This window comes from Sporobolomyces salmoneus, assembly GCF_050403485.1.
Source record: "Sporobolomyces salmoneus JCM6883 DNA, S_salmoneus_JCM6883_v1_ctg76, whole genome shotgun sequence".
Classification (NCBI taxonomy): domain Eukaryota; kingdom Fungi; phylum Basidiomycota; class Microbotryomycetes; order Sporidiobolales; family Sporidiobolaceae; genus Sporobolomyces; species Sporobolomyces salmoneus.
Window position 1 is genome coordinate 1 of NW_027481087.1, and position 24,627 is coordinate 24,627.

The 24,627-nt window shown below is 50.7% G+C and overlaps 9 protein-coding genes across 9 annotated transcripts; 6 read left to right on the forward strand and 3 right to left on the reverse strand.

The window, feature by feature from the left end:
• Positions 1-1,714: 1,714 nt before the first annotated feature.
• On the reverse strand, positions 1,715-2,895 carry JCM6883_001795 (uncharacterized protein; the record flags this gene model as incomplete). The annotated part of the gene is made up of 2 exons (XM_076634922.1): positions 1,715-2,464; positions 2,656-2,895. The coding sequence occupies 2 exons, from the start codon at positions 2,893-2,895 to the stop codon at positions 1,715-1,717; spliced, it is 990 nt and encodes a 329-aa protein (XP_076485071.1).
• Positions 2,896-3,479: 584 nt separating this feature from the next.
• On the reverse strand, positions 3,480-5,638 carry JCM6883_001796 (uncharacterized protein; the record flags this gene model as incomplete). The annotated part of the gene is made up of 6 exons (XM_076634923.1): positions 3,480-3,812; positions 3,903-4,043; positions 4,168-4,248; positions 4,326-4,640; positions 4,708-5,150; positions 5,212-5,638. 6 exons carry the CDS (start codon positions 5,636-5,638, stop codon positions 3,480-3,482), a joined length of 1,740 nt encoding a protein of 579 aa, XP_076485072.1.
• Positions 5,639-5,844: 206 nt separating this feature from the next.
• Positions 5,845-6,882, forward strand: SKP1 (SCF ubiquitin ligase subunit SKP1; the record flags this gene model as incomplete). Its single annotated transcript, XM_076634924.1, has 7 exons — positions 5,845-5,941; positions 6,141-6,202; positions 6,279-6,384; positions 6,458-6,530; positions 6,594-6,659; positions 6,730-6,805; positions 6,880-6,882. 7 exons carry the CDS (start codon positions 5,845-5,847, stop codon positions 6,880-6,882), a joined length of 483 nt encoding a protein of 160 aa, XP_076485073.1.
• Positions 6,883-7,644: 762 nt separating this feature from the next.
• Positions 7,645-10,085, forward strand: CEG1 (mRNA guanylyltransferase; the record flags this gene model as incomplete). Its single annotated transcript, XM_076634925.1, has 10 exons — positions 7,645-8,054; positions 8,297-8,359; positions 8,424-8,505; positions 8,580-8,711; positions 8,786-8,869; positions 8,946-9,028; positions 9,090-9,230; positions 9,299-9,487; positions 9,589-9,760; positions 9,852-10,085. The coding sequence occupies 10 exons, from the start codon at positions 7,645-7,647 to the stop codon at positions 10,083-10,085; spliced, it is 1,590 nt and encodes a 529-aa protein (XP_076485074.1).
• A 542-nt stretch (positions 10,086-10,627) lies between these two features.
• JCM6883_001799 (ubiquitin-conjugating enzyme E2) lies at positions 10,628-11,590 on the forward strand (the record flags this gene model as incomplete). Its single annotated transcript, XM_076634926.1, has 8 exons — positions 10,628-10,693; positions 10,770-10,853; positions 10,923-10,971; positions 11,038-11,061; positions 11,126-11,235; positions 11,304-11,383; positions 11,458-11,478; positions 11,548-11,590. The coding sequence occupies 8 exons, from the start codon at positions 10,628-10,630 to the stop codon at positions 11,588-11,590; spliced, it is 477 nt and encodes a 158-aa protein (XP_076485075.1).
• A 397-nt stretch (positions 11,591-11,987) lies between these two features.
• On the forward strand, positions 11,988-14,383 carry ALG9 (dolichyl-P-Man:Man(6)GlcNAc(2)-PP-dolichol alpha-1,2-mannosyltransferase; the record flags this gene model as incomplete). Its single annotated transcript, XM_076634927.1, has 6 exons — positions 11,988-12,240; positions 12,304-12,458; positions 12,518-12,964; positions 13,022-13,486; positions 13,549-14,034; positions 14,111-14,383. 6 exons carry the CDS (start codon positions 11,988-11,990, stop codon positions 14,381-14,383), a joined length of 2,079 nt encoding a protein of 692 aa, XP_076485076.1.
• A 1,584-nt stretch (positions 14,384-15,967) lies between these two features.
• JCM6883_001801 (uncharacterized protein) lies at positions 15,968-17,206 on the forward strand (the record flags this gene model as incomplete). Its single annotated transcript, XM_076634928.1, has 1 exon — positions 15,968-17,206. One exon carries the CDS (start codon positions 15,968-15,970, stop codon positions 17,204-17,206), a length of 1,239 nt encoding a protein of 412 aa, XP_076485077.1.
• Positions 17,207-17,762: 556 nt separating this feature from the next.
• On the reverse strand, positions 17,763-22,618 carry JCM6883_001802 (uncharacterized protein; the record flags this gene model as incomplete). Its single annotated transcript, XM_076634929.1, has 16 exons — positions 17,763-17,980; positions 18,053-18,140; positions 18,205-18,278; positions 18,339-18,418; positions 18,489-18,632; positions 18,691-19,004; positions 19,066-19,228; positions 19,290-19,593; positions 19,656-19,866; positions 19,928-19,989; positions 20,052-20,183; positions 20,244-20,474; positions 20,543-20,752; positions 20,810-20,897; positions 20,961-22,060; positions 22,123-22,618. 16 exons carry the CDS (start codon positions 22,616-22,618, stop codon positions 17,763-17,765), a joined length of 3,915 nt encoding a protein of 1,304 aa, XP_076485078.1.
• A 146-nt stretch (positions 22,619-22,764) lies between these two features.
• JCM6883_001803 (translation initiation factor eIF-2B subunit) lies at positions 22,765-24,553 on the forward strand (the record flags this gene model as incomplete). Its single annotated transcript, XM_076634930.1, has 5 exons — positions 22,765-23,346; positions 23,414-23,596; positions 23,671-23,890; positions 23,955-24,221; positions 24,288-24,553. 5 exons carry the CDS (start codon positions 22,765-22,767, stop codon positions 24,551-24,553), a joined length of 1,518 nt encoding a protein of 505 aa, XP_076485079.1.
• Positions 24,554-24,627: the final 74 nt, after the last annotated feature.

Genomic DNA, 24,627 nt, shown 5'->3' on the forward strand with positions numbered 1-24,627 from the left:
CCGGAAAAAGTTGAGTCTTCGCATACCCAAGTTGGGTCTTCGCATGTCCAGGGAGCAAAAAGTTAGCCCCAGCGCGGATTTGAACCACGGGTCTTCGCATCTCAGAGTTTTGGTCGTTTGAACAAGTCATGGTTTCTTGAACAAGTTTACAAGTGCGACGCCGTAACCACTTGGCCACAAGGGCGGTGCTGATTCTGTACGCCGAGAGTGACGATTCAGGACGATTCAAAAGGTTTCGAGAAAAACTTCACCTCGTGCGTCGCAACTTTTGACCTTCTGCTTCGAGATCACCAGCTGACGTGACGTGATAGGCTAGACGCTCGCAGAGCGGATCGAGGTAGCCAACAGAGAGCTCGAGAGGAGCGGAATCGAACAAGAGGTTGGAATCTTTGCTCTGCGCTCGCTCGTCAGATCCCTCGAAATGGTTCAATCTCTTGCTCTCCTTGCGCTCTTCTCTGCACCGAGCAGACAGACAGCTCTGCGGGACACCATGTCAGGCTCGTCAGCCCTCGAGTGACGACCACGTTCGAGCTCGGGATCTCGAGTTTTGCGGGAGAACCACGGGTCTTCGCATCTCAGAGTTTTGGTCGTTTGAACAAGTCATGGTTTCTTGAACAAGTTTACAAGTGCGACGCCGTAACCACTTGGCCACAAGGGCGGTGCTGATTCTGTACGCCGAGAGTGACGATTCAGGACGATTCAAAAGGTTTCGAGAAAAACTTCACCTCGTGCGTCGCAACTTTTGACCTTCTGCTTCGAGATCACCAGCTGACGTGACGTGATAGGCTAGACGCTCGCAGAGCGGATCGAGGTAGCCAACAGAGAGCTCGAGAGGAGCGGAATCGAACAAGAGGTTGGAATCTTTGCTCTGCGCTCGCTCGTCAGATCATTCCTCTGAGCTGCAAGGCATTGCTCTCCCGTAGCTTGCACCAACCTGCGTCAACGATCTTAGAGACGCGCAGGAATCTCCATAGAAGCCCTCACGAGCCTGAAACCAAAATCCACCCAGTGGATTCACAAACGCCTTGCTTGGGCTCTTGCTCTCCTGGGTCGGTGTTTGCTCAGTACTACAGGAGCTCGTTCCCCGTCCTTGTCAAGTGTCAGCTCTTTTGCTTCTTATCCAAATCCACCTCCGCTCGGATCTCTTTCTCTCTCTCTCCATCGCAGATTTGTACTCGCACGTCTCACTCCCATGCTGTGCTCTCTCCTCACTCAGTGAGTTCGCTCGCGCGCTGTTTACGTGTTCGCTCTGGTAGGCTTGACAAGATGAGCAAAGGTCAAGGAGCGAAAAGCCAATGTTCATTCAGGTACTTTTGTAGCACGGGATTTGAGCTACGGTCAACGCAGTAGAGAGAAGGATCGGGGAGAGACTATTCGAGTCGAGCTATGTAAGGAGAGTTTAGAACGAAGGTGAAGGATATAAAAGAGGGTATAAGGTTTTGTTGCTAAACAAACAACGAGATGTGATCAGAGTCGAAAGCATCAGAGTAGATAGAGAGAGGTGGGACCTACTAGGTATGAGAGTTGCGAGAAAGGGCAGATAAAAGAGTCCAGGGAATATGAAAAAGAACGACAAGTTCGAGCTAGCGAGAGTGGGAGAGAAGGGTTGAATTGAATGAGAGAGTGTCTGAGATAGAGTAGTGGATATGTATTGTTTGTAGTATGAATTTGCTGATTCCTAGGGGTTTTGCATATGTACATTCATCGTTTTCCTTCATCTGAGTCCGCTCCTTCGTCCGCTGCTCGTCGATTTCTTCTTCTCCTGATTTGATGACGACGACGCTGCTAAGCTACTCGTCGTTCCCGTCGATCCAGTAGTCCTCCTCCTCCTCAATCTTCTAGGATATTCATTCTCGCTCGATCCTCCACTTCCACTTCCTCCTCGATCGTCACCCGCATCGTCCGACCCACTGACACTCGCCGCACGACTTTCGCTCTCACGCTCGGCAGCAGAATCTTCAGGTAAAGTTGAGAGTCCACCGAAAGTTCGACGTCGACCTCGAGAAGAAGTCGCGGAAGGAGGAGTGACTGGACTGTTCGAGGAGGATGAAGTCGACGGAGAAGAGTCGTTCCGGTTGCTGCTGCTTCGAGTTCGACGTACTCCGGCGACGGGAGGGACGGGCGAGGTAGCGGGGGACAGAGAGGGAAGGGAAGAAGTCGAAGGCGAGGAAAGAGGGACTTGAGCTTGAGCAGTCGAAGATCGAGTACGAGGTCTCAATTCACGGGTCGGGGTCGTCGTCGTCGTGTTGATGGAGGGACGGGGTCGAGGAGGGGTAAGATCAGGGAGAGGGAGGGGTAACGAAGCGAGATTGAGCGAAGTAAGGGGAATCAGACTCGAAGGAGCTTCGGAACGAGTTCGACGCAGGGAAACGCCTCCGCCGAGTGGACTTCGCGAGGGAGAGGATGGAGTCGGGGTCAAGGCGAGGTCGTCGTTCGCTCGAGGAGGTAGATCGCGTGTGACTCGCTAGGAAACAACGAGAAATTTCCTCAAAGTCAGCGCGATGAACGAACAGGGGACGTTCTGCTCCTCCCCGCCTCCACCTATTTCCCTCGCTAGCTCGTACCGTATGCCTGAACCCCCCAACCGTATATTGGATGGAAGATTCACGTCGCGACTCGTCCTGTTCCGAAAGAGAGAGAGAGAGTCTCACTCACTGTCAGCCTCGTCGGACTATCCCTATGCCTACTGAGATAACTATTCGTGATATCCAACAGCGGATCCCTCCTCCAAGTCGTCTCCCCTTCTGGGTTCGACAAAGTTTTCGCGCGTCTCAATGTATTCGGTCGATTCTTCCCTCCTTCTCCCTTTTGTATGTAATGAGACTTGTCGAAGGGGTTGTTGTTGTTGTTGTTACCGTTTGGATCTGGTGGTGGAGGTGGAGACGAAGAGGCCATGTTGAAGGGTGAAAAAGAGTGACGGAAGTGATGCGAGTCGAAGGAGAAATGAGCGAATGAAACGAGAACGGTTGAAAGGAGTGACGAAGAGAGAGAAATGTACAGATGGTCGAGAAGAGGGAGAGTGAGGGATATGAACGCAGGAAAGAAGAGAGGAAAACCCGGAATTTTCGATGGAATCTCTCGAAGTTTCGCACGCGTTGCGACGCTGTCTCTCTTCTTTCTTTAACGGATTTCTGCCTCTTCCTTCTTCTGTAGTGATTGGAACGTCTCTACACAACGTCTCCCCCTCGCCCGGGTGCTTCAAGGCCGCTGAAAGAGGCGAACTATCTCGACGATACAAATTCCTGCGAAGTTGATCCTCTCCCTCGATTTCATACTGGTCTGAAGGAGAAAGATTCCAAATTCTGATCGTTTCCCACAGCAAAGATAGAACACCTGCGATTCAATCGAAAACCAACGATTCACAGAAAGAAACGAAACTGAAAACTGAAAACGAAAACTCCTTTCTCCCCCTCTTCGTTTGCGAGGTTCAACGATCCAGTCGTGAACTCTTGCCCCTTTTTTGTTGTTGTCCATACGTCTCATTTGACTACTAATTGAGCTCTCCCTTTACCTTCGAAATGTTGAACGGTTTCCCACCCTTGTTCATCATTTTTGACTCCATCTCTCCTCCTCCTCTCTTCCTCACTCAAAACTTCTCCTTCCTCCTCCGGCACCACCGGTTCCTCTTCGGCACGAGAAGGAGGGAACGAACGTCGTTCATGAGAAGGGTACTGTAATTCTCGTCCTGACCCTCCTTCGCCGTAAGGATCTCGTTCCCTCGAGATCTTCTCGACGTCCCATGCTCGACCTTGAATCAACGCGAGTTTACGTTGAGCAGCTTCTTCCCTTGCTCGATTGATCTCTCTTTGAAGCTATAGTTGGACAAGCACCATCAAACATTCCATCAGTTCCCTTACTCGCAAGGAGGAGAGATACGCAGAGGTTTGATGAGCTAGACGAACCTCGACAGTCCTTTGTTTCCGTTCCTTCTCTTCTCGAACGATTCGTTCCCGCTCTTCTCGGAGTTTACGTTCGAGTTCTTCAGATCGTTTCCGTTCCGCTTCGGCGAGATCTTCGAATTTCTTCTTGTCTTCTTCAGCTTTCTATTTCCGTCGAACACGAAGAACGATTCATCGTCAGCGGTCAGATTCACGAGATACACAGAGAGAAGAGAGCGCGCTCGACTTGAGCCGCAGGAAGCAGGAAGGAGAAGTTAGAAAGACGTACGAGTCGTTTCTTCATAGCTTCATCATTCTTCAACCTCATAGCCGCCATCAACGCTTCCAATTCCTCGGGAGTCTTCTTCTCCTATCACCAACCGAACCGTCAGTTTTCAATTCTCTCTGAGCAGAAGTCGAGATGAAAACGAAGACAGCAAGACTGACCTTTCTCGCACCACCAGTTGAGACTCGATCACGAGAAGGTAACAAACTTCTCGTATTCAAGACCGCACTCGCAACTCCAGCTCCGTTCGCACCGTTGGCTCCATTCGCGGCGACGGGTTTCTGAACAGGTTGAACCGGTTGAGCTTGAGGTGGAGGAGGAGTTGGAGTTGGTTTAGGTTTAGTAACGACAGGGGCGACGGGAGGAGACGGGGCGGCTTTGACCGGAGCAGGAACGGGGAGCGGAATCGAAGGGGAGGAAGATGGAGCGGAAACGGTTGGAGGTGGTGGGGCGGTGACGACTGGGACGGGAGGTGGCTAGAGGATCATGGTAAAGTGCGAGAGTCAGCGGAGGTAAGAAGATGAAAGTGGAAATGAGACGAACCAGTGGAGATTTCGTTGGAGGTTCTTTCGGCGCCGGAGAGACTTTTTGAGCCGCAACGGGAGCAGCTTGAACTGGTGGAGTAGGTTTTGCAGTGTTCGAGATAGTAGAAGGAGGAGGACGAGGGTGTACGGGAGCTGGAGCAGTAGAAGGAGGAGGAGGAGGAACAGATTTCAAAGCCGAAACGTTTGAAGCGTGAGGGGGAAGATCCTTCTTCGTCGATACGTGAGCGGTAGCAGCTGCCCATCTCGACGTAGAGGTTCCTCCTCCTGTTGCTGCTGCGACTGGAATTGGAGCGCTCACACGACGATTCGAAGAAGTAGAAGGGTTTCGAGCAAGTCCGGTTTGCGAAGTTGAGGGGGAAGGAGGTCCTTTTGGTTGACGGGATACGGTAGCAGAGTGGGAGGAGGTTCGTGAGACGGGAAGAGGACGAGCTTGAAGTGGCTCTGAGCAAAGAAGCCTCTGAGCAACAAACGAGGGACAGTAAATTGAAAGAGAAAAACGCACGGCTGACTGATCTCGCAACTGGAGATGGCGCGGTAGCTCGCGGGAGAGGAGATGGAGCGGCTGAAGCCCAACGAGACGTCGTAGTCGACGCAGGTTTCCTAGGCTGCTTCGTCGTCGTCGTTGAAGAGCTCGTCGAGTTCAATCTCGCGGGATTGATCTTTGGTTCCTCCTCATCTTCTTCGAAATCGTCCAATTCTACGACCGGTTTCTCTTCTACCGGTGTCGATACTGGAGTCGTCCCATTCCTTGCCGGACTCGAGCGAGCCGAGGACGCAGAGAGGTTAGTCCAACCGGATCCAACTTTTTGTCGAGTTTCTCCTCCTGCGGCACCACCTGCTCCAGGTTTGAAATTCGCTCTACCTCCCGCACGATGTAACAGTTGTCGTTCAGACGGTAACGGGGTCGAGCGTTGAGACAGTCGAGACATGACGAAGTTGTTGGAGGTCCGAATCAATCGCGAGTCGATAGATCAGACGCGGTTGAATGGCGCAGTTCTCCTAGAGTGTAAGCTAGCTAGTCGAGTAGTCCGCGGTAACAAAGGGGTAGGAGGTTCGAGTGAATGGACAAGAGTGAATCGAAACTCTCTCTCTCCCTCCCTCCACACCTACCCCCTCTCGACTCACATCTACAACAATGGCACCCGTCAAACTAGTATCGTCCGACAATGAAGAGTTTGAAGTCGAAAAGGACGTAGCCACCCGTTCGGTTTTGGTCAAGAACATGCTCGAAGGTAAGCCGCACACACCTCTCTCCTTGACCCTCCCTACGTACTATGTACCACTCTCGATAGTACTACGATCGAATACACGCGGTAGACTCGTACTATCGCGAAGAGGGGAACGTCGAGTTGTCTTGATCAAATAACTGATGAACAACCCTACCCTCCCCCTTGTTCTTGCTTGACTATGTCCACCTGTACCTGCCTGTAGATGTTGGAGAGTCTGATCACCCTATCCCCCTCCCCAACGTTTCCGCTTCCGTCCTCAAAAAGGTAAATCCCTCGAATTCATTTCCCCTCCTTCTCTCTCCCCCGTTCTAATCACTGACAGTCGACTCGTGTGTCGTAGGTTCTCGAATGGTGCGAACACCACAAGAAGGACCCCGAACCCCTCGCTGAAGACATTGATGATTCCCGTCGCAAGACTACCGAAATCTCCGATTGGGACGCGAAATGTACCTCTCTCCCTCTCTCCTCCTCCCTCTTTGATACTCGCACTGACGGTACGAGTGTTGGGGATCTTGACAGTCATTCAGGTCGACCAAGAGATGCTTTTCGAAATCATTCTCGCTGCCAATTACCTCGATATCAAACCTCTTCTGTACGTCGTCCTCTCTTTCCCAGTCCTGAAAATGGCTTACTGAAAAGTCGATCGATGTTACAGCGATGTCGGTTGTAAAACGGTTGCCAACATGATCAAAGGGAAACAACCCGAGGAAATTCGTAAACTGTAAATCATTCCTCTCCCCCCTCCAGCAGTCAACGAAAGACTGACTGAAGGAGCGTCGAAATGATGACAGATTCAACATTGAGAACGACTTCACTCCCGAAGAAGAAGCTCAAATCAAGAAGGAGAACGAATGGGCCGAGGATCGTGTAAGTCTCTCCTCTTTCCCCTCTCCCTCCTTCCTCTTTACTCAGCCACTGATCACCCTCGTGTCTACTTACAGTGATCGGTTCATCCCATCCCTCTCTTTGCTGTGTATTGACTTTTCCTGACTGCTCCCCTCCCTTTGACCGTTCGCTAGTACTTTTTCGTGTGTTTTCTCTTTTTGCAGTTTCTTCTACCTCTAACCCCACCTTTTCCGCTACTAGCAACCTCTACCTCTCTACTATTTCCTCGCTCTTCTACTCTTTTCGTAGAAGGTAGTTGATCTCCCTTCACTTTCACCTTTTGATTTTCTCAAGAAACGTAAAAATGGCTTCCTTTTCTCTGATTCTCGCGGGGCGGACGTCTCTGAGAGGCCCCAAAGAGAACGGAGCTATCACGGCGAGCAGTCAGCAAAGAGTCTTGAGAGCGAACCGCAGGCAAGAACGTTGAAGAGACTCGAAACGAAAACGAGGAAAGGCTTTGTTCTCATTGAGGTCTGACTGCCTTATCCGTACGAAACCTCTCCGGTCGCTTACTAGTCCCAATAACAGCCGCGCGAGAGCGGAAGCAAGCGAGGGTAGGCTGACCGCTGCGAAGAAAGCTTGAGCTCGTCGTCGAAAACGAAATGGGGATTCTTTCGCGCTTTTGTCACGTATTCTCCTCTCTTCTTCGAGCCGCTGTTTCTGAGGCAACGGTAACACAGCTGAGTCTCCATCGGGGCGAGTGGTTTGGCGGAATCAAACGGTTGCGAAGAACCCGAACTTGCGAAACTTTCAACTTTTCTCGTGACCCAAACTTTCTCCTTCCTGCCTTTCACTTCCAACCGCCTACTCCTCTCAGTTCGATGGCCGAATCCCCTCTGATCCCACAATACTCTCTCGACTCACCCACCGCTCCCGAACTCGACCCCAACTACATCTCCCCATCAGAACACTCAACTTTCCCTCCCTCCTCCTCATCCACCGCGCCTGCTTACTCCGGAGCCGTTTCCCCTACGCTCCCTTCTGCTCCTGTACGGGTTCCCACTCCTCCTGCATCGATTCAACCCGTCGCTTCCTCTTCATCAACTTCTAAACCTCCCCCTCTTCCTCAGCCAACACCGACTCCAAGACCCCGTAACGGACCGCTATTGACTCCGAAGAGAGACCTACCAGTACCGGAACAGATCCCGGGAGTGTTAGTGAATGATACGGAGCGACATTGGCAGTTGAGGTATCATTTGGCTGATTTGTGTGGGATTAAAGGGACTGCTAGGTGAGTCATCTTGTTTGTCAGTGAAGGAGGGAGATAGCGAGAGTAGGGCGAGGCCAGGAAGGCTGCAGTGCGAGTAGATTGGAATCGTTAGGAGGATCACGTGCGGTCTAAAGGTCAAGGAGCTCCGCGGCTCCCTGTGAGGACGGCTTTAGAGACAGTCAGGACACTTTAGCGGAGGAGAAACGCTCAGAGCGAGCGCTCAGTAGCTGACCTTCAACTCGTCGCTCTTTCCTGCTAAACAGGTTTCCCGGCTCGCAACCTGTCAGTTTCGACCTACACAGCCTGCAACTACTCGAGACGGAAGAGTGAGTCACCTGAGATACTCAGTCGACATTGACCGGTACTGAGCTTGTCGAGGAAAATGCACAGTTTCTGGGTTTGCGAGAAATCTGATGGAGTCCGAGTTCTCGTGTTGATCGTTGCGACTGGGTTCGGTCAAGAAACGTATCTCGTAAGTATTCTCTCCTCTCAAGGGCTTCACCTACTGCGTCTCGAGCTCATCCTGCTTTGTTCGCTCGCGCGCAGATCGATCGAAAAGAAAACATTTATCAAAATTATTACCTAACGTTCCCACATCAAGACGGACTCGAATACAATCATTCGAATACCGTACTCGATGCAGAATACGTTATAGATGTTGATCCGATAACTGGCCAAGTCAGTTTCCTTCCTCTCACTTAGTCGGGAGCTCTCGACAAGATACTGACTGTACTCAGAGGACATATTGACAGCATATCCCAAGGTTACTCGTGTTTGATTGTCTCGTACTCGATTCAGATAATCTGATGGCGAAACCTTTGTTGAAACGATATGGCGTGAGTCATCATCGCAATCTACCTTTTTCCTCCTGCCCTCTTCCGTAGCTGACATTTCTCTCGTCGGGTCTTGTAGAGACTGAAAGAATTCGTCATGAAACCTTATGACAAAGTACAGAAAACTCTACCAGCTGAAGTTGTCGCTCAACAACCTTTCGAGTAAATTCCATCGCATTTGATCTCTTCGCAGAGTACTGACTCTCTGAACCCTTGGGAGTAGAGTTGTCCTGAAGAAGCAAGAATTGGCGTACGGGATCGAAGCAGTGTTCAGGGATCATGTCCCTGCTTTGATGCACGGAAACGATGGGTTGATTTTCACTAGTGCTGAATCTCCTTACACTCCCGGAACCGATCCGAAGATGTCCGTCTCTCTCCCTTTCTCCCTCCTCCCCTCTCACTGACGTCGCTCTCGAACTGCTCGGTCCATAGTCTCAAATGGAAACCCCCCTCAGAGAACTCTATCGATTTCCTCCTCCAACTAAAATTCCCTCCTCAGAGAAATAACGAGGCGGAACCTGATTTCACGGCGAAACCTGCGTTCATGTTGTTGATGAATCATGGACATGAGGGAAATCATTTTTGGGATATTATGGAAGTTGATGATGAAACTTGGGAAAAGTACGTCTCCTTTCCTCTTCTTCCCTTCTCTCTCCCCTTCATCCTCTCCCTCTGTTCGGAGTACGGTATGAGCAAGTACTGATGATTGAATGATGCGTTAGATGGAAAGCATCAGGGGAACAATACGATGATCGAGTCGTCGAAGTCGTTTGGGATCAACATCGAAATACTTGGAAAATGTTGAGGTTCCGGGACGATAAACGAGAAGGAAACTTCAAGACGGTCGTGACGAGTATTATAAAGAGTATTCAACATGGTGTAGAGGCGGAACAGGTACGCTTATCCCCCTCTCGTTTCTCTCGCTCTCTCAATTGAGAGAGTTTGAGCTGATGCATTCGAATGTGACGTTTGAATGAGAGGATAGCTTGTGGCTCATGCGGGACAAATCAAGAAAGCTTGGAAAGCACGAGAAGCGGCGAGGAAAGAAGCGGAACGACGAGGGAGAAGTGGAGGAGGGATGCCAGCTTCGAATCATTACCCACCTCAAGGGTATCCACCACAGGGGCAAGCTGGATATAGCAATGGAGGTGGAGGGGGATATGCACAGAATGGGTATGGTGGTGGAGGAGGAGGAGGGGGAGGAGGATTGCGTCGATGAGCGGGTTGAAAAATGAAAACTCACTTTTTCGCGAGAATACAAATCGTTCCCGCGAGCTTCACGGTTCAAAGCTACCTCGATCGTAGACGAATAATGAGTAAATCGCTGTGCGTTGATTGTCGCTGTGAGCCGCGAAATTGAACCGAGCGAAGGTCGCGGCACTTTGCGAATCTGTCCCTTACCTTTTGCGACTCACCTCTCAGCTCGACCCACCCGCTTTCGCGCCCCTCTCTAGCTCTTGCGGTAAGCTCTCGACTGTTCACCATATCACACTTCTCTCGCTCCAGCCGCTTCCAAACTTTTGATCTTGATCTCTCCACCAACCAAGTTTCTCTCTCCACTCTCGCCGTCAAGGGACCCAAGGCGCGCCTAGAACCTACTGCCGTAGCTCTCAAGGAGCGCATAAACCGGTACTGGAAGTCACGGGAGCTGATGTCGTCTCGATCGAGTTGTTGAGTCTGATTCGATTTCCCTCTTCAAGCTGACCCTCTCTCTCCTTACCCTTCGCTACAGCCTCTCGTTCGATTACACTCTAGAAAGGAATGGCTGGTATCTGCGAACGTCGCCTACAAGAAGAGCGTAAGCAATGGAGGAAAGATCATCCTTACGTTCGTTTCCCTTTCTCTCCTCAGCATCAAGCGCGTGAAACCATACTGATGTAAGCAAGTTTTGGGGAAATAACAGGGATTCTGGGCGAAACCGGCAAAGAACGCGGATGGATCAATGAACCTCATGTTGTGGGAAGTTGGAATTCCCGGGAAAGATAAAGTGCGGCTGCCTCTCCCTCATTTACTGTTCTTTCCTTCAAGAGCTCACTGTACGAGATCGGTAACGTAGACGATTTGGGCCGACGGCGTTTACAAGTTAACTATGGCGTTCCCGGAAGGTGCGTTTGGCTCTTTTCTCGTTTTCTTTTTCTCATAATTGACTCTGAGCACTCGCTACTCTGCAGATTACCCTTCGAAACCTCCCAAGTGTCAGTTCATGTTGATTCGCTTCTATCTGCGCTCCAGCTGATAAACGTATCGAGAACTCACTAGGCAAATTCACCCCTCCCTTATTCCATCCGAACGTTTACCCTTCCGGAACCGTCTGTCTCTCGATCCTGAACGAAGAAAAAGCTTGGAAACCCGCAATCACCGTCAAACAGGTGAGCCGTTGCTCGAGCTCAGTAGTTGAAAGAGGTTCAAAGACTGACGAGATCCGACGGTTCGACAGATTTTGCTCGGAGTTCAAGATTTGCTCGATTCTCCTAACCCGGATGATCCTGCCCAGTTGGAAGCTTACACTATGTACAAGTGAGTCGTCGAGATTGAAATCTTTCGCCGGAACAAGCGACTGATTCGATTCGTGTTTCGAAATGTCTCACTAGGAAGGATCGCGCTGGCTACGAGTTCGCTCTTCCTCGTCTATGTCTACCATATAAAGATGACCACTGACGGACTTTGCTCTCTGTCAATAGGAAGAAAGTCAAGTCACAAGCGAAAGAGAACATTCCCAAGTAAAAAAAACGAAAACTTTCGACCTCTCAAAACTCCCCGCTTCTCTGCTTCTCAGTCCTGTCGGTCGCCGTACTCTCTTGCTTCTTCAGCAACAATACTTTTCCCACTTTTCGGGCGTTGTACCGGGTCCTACTGAAACACTACGTCCTTTCTTCGATTTTTGCTTTTCTGCTTTTCTCTCCTGCCAAACTGTTGTCCATCTCCCTCTACTCCCTCCCTCTCTCTCTGCTCTTTCGAAATGGCATCGCATTCCGTTTTCTCTTCTGTCTCTGAACTTGGCACGAAACTGAGAGAAGAATGCTTACACTTTTGCCGAGCTCCTCTCGTTCGGCTTCGAAGACGCGACTCGGGAGAAATTGTTGAAGTTGAACTTTCTCCTCTCATCTCCCTCGACTCGAACATGTCGGGACTACAAAGTCAAGGGGTTAATGTCCCTACAGGTCAACAATTACGCTTCAAGAAGAGTGGAGTCAAAGTACAACCGAATCCGAATACGGCAGCACTTCGACCTCAAGAACCCGGTTTACTTAAGGATCACAACTTGAGGTTCGCGTTTGCGAGATGGAATCCGACCATGTTGACCGCGTTCAGGTTGATCTTGTTGATCAGGTTCTGCGCGGCCATGTACACGTCAATTAGTGATTGCGATGAAGGTCAGTTAACAACTTCCTCTCTTCCTCTCCCTGTGGACTGTACTGATGAGTGAGTGTGAGCAGTGTTCAACTATTGGGATCCTCTACATTATCTCGTGCATGGGAAAGGGTTCCAAACATGGGAATATTCACCAGAATTCTCGATTCGTTCTTATTTCTACCTCTTGATTCACGCTGGACCGGCCTACACTCTCAAACTACTCGGATTCGAAGACAAGGTGCGTTGTCGATTTCTCAACTGTGTATGAGTTGCGAGCTGACGATGTATCACTTGCAGCGAGTCGCATTCTTCGCAACTCGAATTATGCTCGCATCTTTCTGTTCCTTCATCGAAGCGACCTTCTACCGCGCCGCGTCCCTCCACTTATCTTCCCACGTCGGTCGCTACGTCCTCTGGATCACCATGTTCTCCTCTGCGATGTACAGCGCCTCGGCGTCGTTCCTCCCTTCCTCGTTCGCCCTCTACTTCGTCATGCTCGGTACCGCCGCGAGTCTCTCGCCCGTTCAATCCGGTTGGAAGAGGATCACGTTCGCAGTATCGGCTTACGCGATCGCAGGGATCGTTGGATGGCCGTTCTCGGTCGTTTTGGGAATTCCCGTCATTCTCGAACAATTGTTCGTCAGGGGAACGGTTGAGAAAGTTAAGGAGGGTCAAACGGCTGGATGGACTCAGAAGAGGGCTCGAGCGTTGCTCGTCGCTCTCGCTATCGGTTCTACCGTTGCTGTGAGTTCTCTTCCCCTTTGCGAGACTCGCCCGGAAACTCACGAACTTCCTCCTCAGATCCCCGTTGTTCTAGTCGATTCGATCGCCTACCAAAAACTCGCCATCGTTCCTCTCAATCTCATTCGATACAACCTATTCCCTACCACCGGAGCAGGTCCCGAACTTTACGGTACCGAACCTTGGTATTTCTACCTCCTGAACGGACTCGTCAACTTGAACATCATCTTCCCTCTCGCCTTCCTCTCCCTTCCTCTACTCTACCTCTCGACGATCTACGACCCGAAACGATTCGGAGACCTTCGAGATCGAACCCCTGGACAAACGTCTCCGGCGAAAAGTCTCGCGATTCGATTAGCTCCCGCCTACCTCTACGTCGCCGTCTTGACCCTACAGAAACATAAGGAGGAAAGGTTCTTGTTTCCGGCTTACGGGAATATCGTCCTTAATGCGGCGGTGACGATTTACCTCGCGAGAGGTCTCTTCGAACAAGCTTTCATCAAGGTTACGAAGTCTCCCTACCGAGTGAGCATCTCCTTTCCCTCTCCAGAGCGTTATGGAGACTGACTGTCACTCGTGTGCTCTAGGCTACTCGTAGTGGAATCTTCTCGCACGCTACTCGAGCGATCATCGTCGTTTCGTGTCTAATCTCGTTCGGACGAATCTCTGCGATCCACCACTACTACCACGCTCCTTTCAACGTCTACCATCATCTACAAATGTACGAACTCACCCGCCTTACCCTCGCCCACAACCCTCAAATCATGCCTTCAATCGACGCTTCCCTTCCCTTGAAAGAATTCGCAACGGCACTCGACAAGAACCAAGCGATCTCGCTCGTTTCCCTCCAAGATCAGAACCTTCGATTATGTCTCGGAAAGGAATGGCATCGATTCCCTTCGAGTTGGTTGGTCCCCGATCAAGTCGAGACGAGGTTCATCAAGAGTGAGTTTAGAGGAATCTTGCCGAAACAGTGGGAGGAACCGGGACCGGGTAAAGGATTGTTTGGAAGAGCTACGGCGGTGAAACCGAAAGGGATGAACATGTTCAATCAAGAGGAGACTGATCGTTACGTGAGTCTTACCTCCATTCCTCCTTTCATCTTCACCACAGCAAACGGCAGTGCTCACGGTTTCCGATTCCCTCTAGGTCGATGTCTCGACGTGCGACTACCTCGTCGACCTCGAATTCCCCTCCCGACCCGATTCCTCCCTCTCCCCTCTCGAACCTCGCTACTCATCCGATTCCTCGACCTGGGAGAAAGTCTACTCTCACCCGTTCCTCGACGCCGAGAACTCCCCCGTCTACTCGAGGGCACTCAAGTTACCGATTCCTGGATGGGGTAAGAAGAACAGTTGGGGAGAATACACGCTGTTGAGGAGGAAGGGAGTCATGCCGGCTAGGGGAAAATACGTCGAGTAGAAATCGACACGGTTTCGTCGGGTCTTGGGTTTAGATAGAGTATTCGCACAAAGCAATCTTAATATCCTCGCATTTCGCATCGTTGTATCTCTACTGCAAGTGAGCGAGACGGCAGAGAAGTAGAATTGGCCCTAATTAGTTCCCGAGAATCGCAAGTTCTCAATTAGGTCTTTTAAAGTTCGCAACTCTCGCAAAGACGACACGTAGAGAAGAATTCAATGAAGGTTATCACAAGAACACGACGAAGCAGAGTACGAAACAAGGCGATGACAGGAAATCTATTTGTAACACGAAAACGACAAAAAGTCAGTTCGATGTTCTCGAAAACGGTTCATTGTAATCTGCTCCTCAGTATAATAAAAGGTTGGTATCCTCCACCAGCTTGTAAAAGGAACCAGAAGAAATCCGACGGAAAGACGAGGGAGAAACGAAAGAGCTGAAGGGACTCTCTGAAAGAAAGTTGATCCGACCGCTCCCTCGTTTCCCTCTGAACCTAAACCCTCGAAATGATCTTCCTTTGAAATGGCTCCAGCCGGCCTCTAACTCATTAAATCATTTGTTGTACAATCGCTGGAGCAGACGACGGGAGTGGAAATCGAAGAGCTCACCTCGCGCGCAAAGTCTCTCGATTTAAAAGCGGTAGACTGAGGTTGATCTTGAGACAGGTACTTCATGATTACAACACCCGGTCGATCTACAAACGATACAGGTCGAGGTCGGAAAGGCTTGATGGAGTTGGGGTCGAAAGAAAAGTGTTCCCGGGTCATTCAGCACGGCTTGCGCCCACGATCCTTTCCTCAAGGAGCGAAAGGATTATCCTAAGGAAAAGGCGGACCGCTTCCTATATCGCCGGGAAGTCGTTCTACGCCCGATATGGGTCCCCGAAAGGACCCTTGGCACTGACCGCGTCGAAGAAGGACACAGGCAGCGTGGCACCTATCAGAACGCGAATGAGGTCAGCTGGATGCTTGCGATGGAGAGTGTGAGCATGTTGTGCGTACCAGGCGATGCTTTTTTGATGAAGAGAAAGAGAGAAACGGTCTTCCGAAAGTTTTGTCTCTCTCTCTGCCACGTAATTTAGAGAGAATTGCATCACACTTGTGGTACGAAAAATGGATCGAAGAGCTTTGTTCACTTCCTCTCTTTTCCTCGCAACAGGCTTTCGACTCTCGGCAAGCAGATCAGATCAGAGCGAGTGAGCTCTCCCGTATCGATCCGAAAGTTCTCGTGGACCTCGAGCTCGAGTCACTTGCGAATCGCATACATAGAAAATTTGTTGACTCGCTAGCCATTCGAATTGGGTAAGCAAAGTCGAGTGAGCTCTGTAGCCGAAGGGGATAGTCAGCGGTTCTCGCGCGGATCTGACATGCTTCGGACCCGAAGTCCGAACTAAACTTTTTCGTCCTCGCACATCTCATCTTCCGACGATCTACCGTACTCTATTCATCAGGTCGCCGAATGCTCGAATCAGCTCTACTGCTACAACGACTGCAACCTCCCTTCGACTCGAATTGAAGGATCCTAGCACTCAAGCCTCTTCAACTCTACCTCGCCTCGCTCCTTTCGAAACTAAACAAAGCGTTCATGCCGTGTCTGTTTCGACTACCAGTCAACGCCGATACTACCCTCGTAGCCTTGTGCCGACCTATCACCTTCCTCTCCGCCCTTACATTCGCATTCGTCGCGTTCCTCTACAGTTCATTCCTCAACATCTCCGGACTCGCTCCCATCGAATGTCGTTGTTCTACGGCCGATAAAACACCTCGCATTCGACCTCGACCTCCCCCAGCTCACCCCATCTCTGCTTCTCCTCCCTCCTCCCCGGCTCTCGCAACGAAAACATCCTCCCCTCTCGAATCGTTTTCCTCGTTCTCTTCTTTCGTCGCCGATTCATTCCGACCTCGTCGTCCCCCTCCTGTAGCTCGACGTGGATCACACAAGAAGTCTCTACCGTACCCAGTACACGAACTAGATGAAGTACTCGAGGAGGAGGACGTCGAAGGAACGGAAATCCGAGCTTCAATCGATTCAGAGGAAGGAGAAGATCCTGGATTAACTCCGGATGTTTCTGAAGGGGAAGACACTTCGAGTGTAGGAACGATGGACGATGTCAGGGTCGAGACGTCGAAGAAAGCAAAAGGTTCAAAGGGATTTTTCAGTTTAAAATGGAAAAAACAAAGCTCGGAAGACTCTTCGGCGTCTCCCTCTGGAATCGACACCCCCAGCAACGAATCAAAACATCCTCTACCGACTAGTACATCCAACTCCGAAGCTCCTCACGTTTCTCCTCCAAAATCCGCCTTCAGAACTTCCCGAGTTCGTCCGAGATCGGCAACTTCTTCTTCCACTTACACTCGCTCGGTACACTTCAATCCCCATCGACAAACATCTCTCGACTCTGCATCGTCGATTGAAACGATGGAACATGCCGGAGGCGGAGTCTTGCGATCTCGAAAACCTCTTTCGATCAACACTTCCACTCCCTCGCAACCTCGTTCCCTCTTCAATAAACCTTCTTTCCGTTCCCTCTCCCCGCTCTCCCGTTCTCCAGTGACTACACCCGAACCTTCTCCCCCAACATCCCCTCGACTTGGCTCGAATTCGGCCGGCTGTCTCGTCGCAAAACATCTCGCGACGAGACTCTCTCGTTCTCATTCTCTCGATTCTCATTCTTCCGGTTCGCGTTCAAGAAGGAATCGATCAGCTTCGCCGTTGCCGGAGCAATCGATCCCGAGGTTGAGAAGAGGAGTTTCAGCTACTGAAGGATTGGGGATCGATTCGTCCGGGTCGAGCGATCTCAAACTAGACGACCTCTTACAATAGTCACCTTGTGAGTAGCTTTTGTGTATCTCGTCCCTTCCCTCACCAGCGATTTACAAGTTTTCTTTTTCTCGCAAACAGTTTCTCAGATTTCCCTCTCGACTTTCTCACTTTTCGTCTTTCACCTCATTCCCCCCTTTTCACATTCTTACCTTTTGACTCTGTTTCAACACTCGTCGGTCTTACCGCTTCTCCCCTCTCACCTGCCCTGTCCTCCTCATGTTGTTATTTCTTCTCCCCTTGTCTTTCGCTCTCAATGCTTATACATACCCCCTCCTTTCGCTATCTCGCAAAATCGATACCCGTTACTTAGGTACTAACTGGAGACTCTTGGTTGTAAATGATAAATTGTAGTCGTTCTCCTCTCTGCCTTCATCGATCAAAGATTCGAATCTGTCAATTCGTTCCGAGAGGCGAAGTCGAGAGATCTCGACGGACCAGCTCTCGCATCTCAAGATCTGTATGAGAGTGATGCAAAGCTGATCATGGCTTACAACATGCTACAACAAAGATTCGCGATCAAACTGCAAACAAACTTGAAACAGAAATGAAAAGAGGGTTACATGCCGAATCTTCTCGGGGTTCTCTTGACGACGGGAGTTCCAACTCCAGCGATCCTCGGAGTCGCCGCGGCACTCTTCTTCGCTTTCGCGCGTACATCCTTCTCCTGTTGAGCTTTCGCGAATTCTTCCTTAAGCTGCATTTCGGCTTCGGATTCTTTCGTAAATTGTTGTTTCGCGGCGAGTCGTTGACGATCAGAGAAATGTTGCTCTCGTACTGTTGACGAAGCATTTACTCTCAGTCAGTTCCTGGTGTCTCAGGCTACTGGGAAGAGGGACTTCGACGAACCAGAGTAGAACTTGCTACCGAGCTCGGCTAACCAAGTAGCGTCGACTGAAGTCACCGTCGACATGTATTCTTTACTCGTGAGCACAAGCTGAAGCAATCGAGACCGTAAGTTTCGCGACCGAGCTAAGATCGAAAGAGAGTTCGCAACTCACCTCATGGTAGACGACGTAATCAGGCAAGTAACCGAGACCGTAGAGCGAAGAAGTAGCGTGAAGGTGCATCGGTACTATCAAGGGTAAATGGTCAGTGCAAGCAACTCAGATGAAAAAGGCGCTCTCGATCTTACCGGCAGTTCGAAGATGTTGGAATTCTCCGATACCCTTGACTCGCGCCGCTTGATGGAAGTAAGCTCCGCAGATAGTTTTGCTGTGAGGCCGGAAATCGAAGTCAGCAACTAGCTTGAACAGACGTCGCGCTGAGACAAAGCCGAACTCACCGAATGATATCCCAATCAGTTCCACAAGGGATAATGTCGAGCTTCTGGTGCTTCATGATGTCTAGAAGTTGCGTTCGGACCTCTCGTGCTTTACGAAGCGTCTTGGGGTGAAGGAAGTGTCGGGCGGCCCAGGCATCAGAGTATCTATCGAGAGGCAAGAATTAGCGCCGACGAAGTAACAAGAGAGTCGAAGAACACATACCCGTTGCTCTTCCATTGAGTGTAAACGTGCAACAAAGTCAAATGATCACTCTCTGGTACGAAGAACTTTTCTCGAGCTGCATCCGATTCGTCTGCTCGTTCCTTTGGTCGATAGAAGACACTCGGAACGGAGAGCATAGACACGATCGTGAGAACTTCGGCGGAACAACGAGTGTCGACCGAAGAGATGAGCATCTTTGCGAGTGCAGGATCCATCGGGAAATGCGACATTTTGCGTCCGAGATCCGTCAGTTCTCCGGTGTTGTCGAGAGCTCCGAGAACCCAGAGTTGGTACATTGAGTTGAGGATATTTTCCTACGGTTAGAGAGGATCGTCAGCCTGTGAGAGAGACCGGGCGAGAAGAGATAAGTCTCACCTGAGGAGGAGGATCCATGAAATCGAATTCGAGGAGATTCTTGACCCCGAGTGATTTGAGCAGTAGAACGGTGTTCGAGAGGTTCGTTCGTTGAATCTCGGGAATCGTGCTCTCGAAGAGCTCGTCTCGGAATGCCATTTCGGTAAATAATCGATAAGCGGTACTAACGAAGCGAAATCGCGTCAGCTTCTAGAGAACGCGACGGCACGAGGAAGGAGACTCACCCAGCGCCAGTTCGGCCAGCACGACCGGATCGTTGATTCGCGTTCGCTTGACTGATCGGAGTAATTTGAAGCGAATCCATACCCATTCGAGGATTGTAGACTTTGAGTTTACTGTATCCGGCATCGATCACGTACATGATACCGTCGACGGTGAGAGACGTTTCGGCGATGTTCGTAGCGACGATACACTTTCGTCGACCGTCTTCAGTCGGAGCGAAGATCTTGGCTTGGAGATCGGCGGGCATTTGAGAGTAGATCGGCAGGACGGCAAGTGGTGACGAGTCGTCGACCTGGGAAAGACGTTCTACGAGGGAATGAAAGTCAGGAAACCGATTGTCGGACAAAGAGAGGCGGGTGAGAGCTTACCGGAGATGACATCGCACGTTACTTCGATATCTTCTTGACCGGTCATGAAGATGAGGATATCTCCGGGAGGATGCGAGATATGGATTTGAAGTGCCTGCTTCACGGCCGAATCGACGTAATCTTCACAAGGAGTTTTGCTGAACAAGACGTCGACGGGGAAAGTTCGACCGGGAATCGTGAAACAAGGTGCGTCGTCGTAGAAGCTCGAGAACTGTCGTGAGGGCGAGTAGTCAGCTACACGTTCAAGAGGTAGCTTGATCTCTCGAACTCACCTTGGCAGCGTTCATTGTTGCCGAAGTGACGATGAGCTTGAGATCTCGTCGACGTGAGAGAACTGTTATTCGCGCTCGAGTTAGCGAACTCTGAAGCGAGAGAACCAGAGTGAGATATGTTTACTCTTTCTGAGTAGACCCATCAGGATATCGGTGTTGAGGGAACGTTCGTGAGCTTCGTCGAGGATGATTACCGAATATCGATCAAGATCTCCTTCGTTGAGCGATTCTCGAAGCATGACACCGTCAGTCATATCTACGGAGCGAAATGCGAGAATTAGTGGCAAGCCGAGGGAAGAAGAGAAGGGAGACATACATTTGATGACGGTTTTCTCTGAAGTGCAGTCTTCGAATCGAATGCTGTAACCAACTTCTGCTCCCAGCTCGCATTCCATCTCTTCACTGACACGTTGAGCGACCGACATCGCAGCGACACGCCTAGGTTGAGTACAGCCGATCAATCCAAAGTCGGAATAGCCCTCCTCGTGCAAGAATTGAGTGAGTTGAGTCGTTTTTCCGGATCCGGTTTCTCCGATAACGACAACGACTGGAGATTGAAGAGATAAGACTTGTCAGACTAGAACGAGATCTGAGAATGCTAAAGAGTGGACGCACCTTGGTTCTCTCGAACGATCTTGAGCAAATCCTCCCTACTCGCAAACGCTGGCAAATACTGTCGTTGTTGCTTCAAAGTCTTCTCCTTGGCGAACTTTGACGATCCCTTCTGAGCCTTCATGTGAGATGCGAATTGAGAATCTCCGTTCTTCTTTCCTGGGACGTCTTCCCCTTGAGGATCGTTTCCGTCAGCAGGTTTCGAGACGATCGCTACGGGGGAGAGTAGGTGTCAGATACGATACTTTTGACGAGAAAGAAGCGGCTCACTTTGCCCGTCAGCATCTTCTGCTGCTTCTTGCACTCCAGTGAGGTTTCCGAGAGTCGTTCCCGCGAGTTGAGCGACTTTGGCAGCAGCCTGTACATACGAGGGAATGAGTATCAAGCTCTTCACAGCACAGCTGAAGAAAGAGGTACTCACCTTTTCCCGTTCCCTCCTCGCCCTTCTTTCTTGAACCAACAAACTACCTTTCTTCGAGAAAACTGCCAAATCACTCGTCGGGTCCTTGATCGGATTGATCGGTTCGAGTTGTTTCGTGAACGAGAGTCGACCATCGAGGAACGGAGGCTTGAGGTCGTGAACGAGCAGATGAACCCTCGATTCTTCCTCGTCATCGAGTGAATCGAAATCGAGCACCCTTCGTTCTCCCGTCACTCCCGAAATGGACAATTGATTGTTCTCCCACGCTTCCGTCTCAGCATTGAAGTGAGCTTGCCGAGCCGTGATTCGTTTCTTCGGACCTGCGCCTCCTCCCGCTTTCTTGACGAGTTGAGCCTCTCGTTCAGAGAAATCGTCGTATCCGTCGAATTCGTTTCCTCCTCCCGCTTGATCGTCGAGGTTGTACCATTCTCGATCTGACTGTAACTGTTCTTCTTCCCAGGTGACTTGATCAAGGTACGAAGAAGGAGGTTCGATCGGTCCGGGAGATTCATCTCCGCCAACTCGAACGGTTCGAGGAGTATCCCATTCTCGTCCATCTCGTCTCGATGACTCTCCTCCTCCTCGCGTTGATCTTGGAGTAGAATCCCAACTGCGTGGGGTCGAACTCGGTCCTGGTCCTCCTCCTCGAGCCGTCGAAGCGGGAGTTGAATCCCATCCTTGATTCCTCAATCTCTGATTCGAAACTGACGATCCTCCCGGCGTCTCCGGTTCCGCATATCTCCTTCCCGTAGCTCCTCTAGGCGTGTATCCACCGTCTCTACCTCCTCTGCTGTCCCGGTCGTCGACTCTTCGATCCCTTTCCCGTTCCGCCTCGTAATCTCTCCCTCGTTCCCTCGGTCTGTCCCTCCTATCATCGTTTCGATTCAACCTCTCCCTGAACCCTTCCATCGCTCGTCTCCCTCCTTCGTCGTACTCTCGTTCTTGTCGACTGTCTCCAACGGTAGGAGCTTGTTGTTTCGCTCGTTTCGCGCGATGTTCTTCGAGTTTCTTGCGAGCCGTTTCGCTGAGACCGGTACCGTGGGATGGAGTAGCGTCTGGTCGGTTACGGAGGTTTGAAGGCGCTGACCGATGAGAGGGAACTAGCGTGACAGAGTTGCGTTAGTTTTTGCGAATTTACTGGAGAGAAAGGTTTTGAACTCACTCTTGAATCCACTCGAGGATGAATCTTCCTCTTCGTCATATTTGACCCTCTTGACCTTTTCACTCCTCTCTAATGCTTCCTTCTCCCTTCTTTTGTCCGCCGCAAGTCGATCCAAACCAAGGGTACTCGCTCTCGCCGTCGGTTGTTTGAACACGTGTTTATCACTCGAACCAACTCCATTTGTCGTCAACCCCGCTCTTACTGGAGCATCTGGAGCTAGTACATCATGATCCGTAACAGTGATTCCATTTGGGTTGTTGAACGCCTTGTCGAGGGTGTCTTGAGCCTGACAGAAATCGTACACTTCTTGTGCTTGTACGAGCGTGAACTTCCCGAACGACGTGATCGCTTTGTGGAACGCTTCGATCGTGGAATGGTGCTTGGAGAGGGAGTAGACGGTAGAGGCGAGTTGATTGTTTGGATTCAGGGTGTTGAGGAATCGAGATAGGAGGATTGCGAGGTGATGCATCGGCGTGGGAGGTGCTGCACCTTCCATCTCGACTATGTCGTAGCGTCCGAATCGAGTGGTGAGATGGAGACAAAGATGAGAATTCGCGCGAGTCAATCTCTTTCTCCTTTCTAAACCCTACCAGACTTTCGAAACCTCGACTATAGTAGCTCCATAGAGCTATACTCGATAATATGTCCTCACCGCGACCGCCCTCCCTCCTTGCTCAAGGAAGACCCACCAAACTCGCGAATTCAACTTCTCAACCCTCTGCACCCGGCGGATCTGGTACAGCGAAACCGAAATCGGCGAAAGAACTAGCGAAAGCTGAAAAGGCAGCACGGCGAGCTGCAGCGAAAGGAGGAGAAGCCGGTGGACAGAATCCTCCTCACTCAACGGGAGATGGAAAAGACTCGACTCCCGCCTCAAAAGGGAAAGGTGCAGCGGGACAAGGACAATCGCAGGGTCAATCAGGGGTCAAAGGTCAATCAGCGAAAGGAGGAGGAGGAGATTCGAACGCAGCTGCATCATCTTCAAATGTCGCTTCTTCGTCTGGTCCTCTCGCTCAACTCGCATCTGCACCCTCACAACTCGACCCTCTGCAACCTTTCCTTCATTTAGACTTGCCCATGCCTTCGTCTTCGTTGTCGCATTCGTCGAAATCGAGCACGGCGAACATTCATCCGAGTATTATTCGACTCGCCCTGCAATACTCTGAATTCAAGGTCGTGGGCGCAAACGCTCGTTGTATCGCAATGCTGGAAGCTTTCAAAGATGTAAGTTCCGTTCTGTAGCTGTTCTCCCGCATTTCGTTGCTAACCTCGGGTCGATTCTTATCGACAGATTATCGCTTCCTATACTCCCCCTCCTCAAACGACTCTAACTCGTCACCTTCCGACAACACATCTCAATCCTCAAATCGCCCATCTCATCCGAGCTCGTCCTCTGTCCGTCTCGATGGGTACCGCGATCAGATACCTCAAATACGAGATTTCCCTCATCGAGATGGAAATGGATCTAGATGAGGTCAGTAGCCCTACCTCTCCTCCTCTTTGCTGCAAAACAACAGCTTACTAACGTTGAGATCACTTCGCACGCAGGCGAAATCGCTCTTGATCGAAAAGATTGATTCGTTTATTCGAGATCGAATCCTGTTGGCCGGAAGAGTCATCGAACAACACGCAGTCGAAAAGATCAAAGATGGAGATACGGTTCTCACGTATGCTCGATCGAGTGTCGTGGAGGGAGTTTTGCTCGAAGCGAAACGGTTAGGTAAAGATTTCAGTGTCGTCGTTGTTGACTCGAGACCTCTCTACGAAGGTGAGTCTGCACCACTCCCATTCTTTCGAATTCCATGCTCAAACAACTCTCGCATGACATCTAGGCAAGAACCTCCTTCAATCTCTCCGACTCGCCTCGATTCCAACGACCTACGTCCTCCTCCCCTCTCTCTCCCTGATCCTTCCTCGTGTCTCCCTCTGTTTCCTCGGTACCCATTCCCTCCTCTCGAACGGATCAATGTTCTCTCGAGCCGGTACCGCCATGGTCGCGATGATGTTGAAGGAGAAAGGAGTCCCAGTCGTGTGTTGTTGCGAAACGTATAAATTCTCCGAGAGGATCATGTTGGATAGTATTGTCGGTAATGAACGAGGTGAGCTTTCTCATGATTTCAGGTATTCACTCTAGTTTGTGTGCTGAAAGCTTGTCGACTCCACAGCTACTCCTACACCGCTCCTTCAAGACCTAACTCTCTCCGACCCCTCCCCTCCCCCCGCTCCCACTTCCTCCAAATCCGCTCCTCCTCCTTCTTCCTCCGTCACTCCGCCGAAACTCCCAGCTTCCCTGTCCCCTCTTTCCCTCCTGTACGACGTTTCTCGACCAGAAGACGTGACGGTAGTCATTACCGAGGCTGGATTGATCCCGGTTCAGAGTGTACCGGTCTTGTTGAGGGATTATAAACCTGTACAAGGGAGGAATACTTAGGGGATGAGATTGAAACGGAAGGATTTTGGCAGCATTTTCCGGATCGATCTTCTCGAGCATTCGAGATGGCGGAC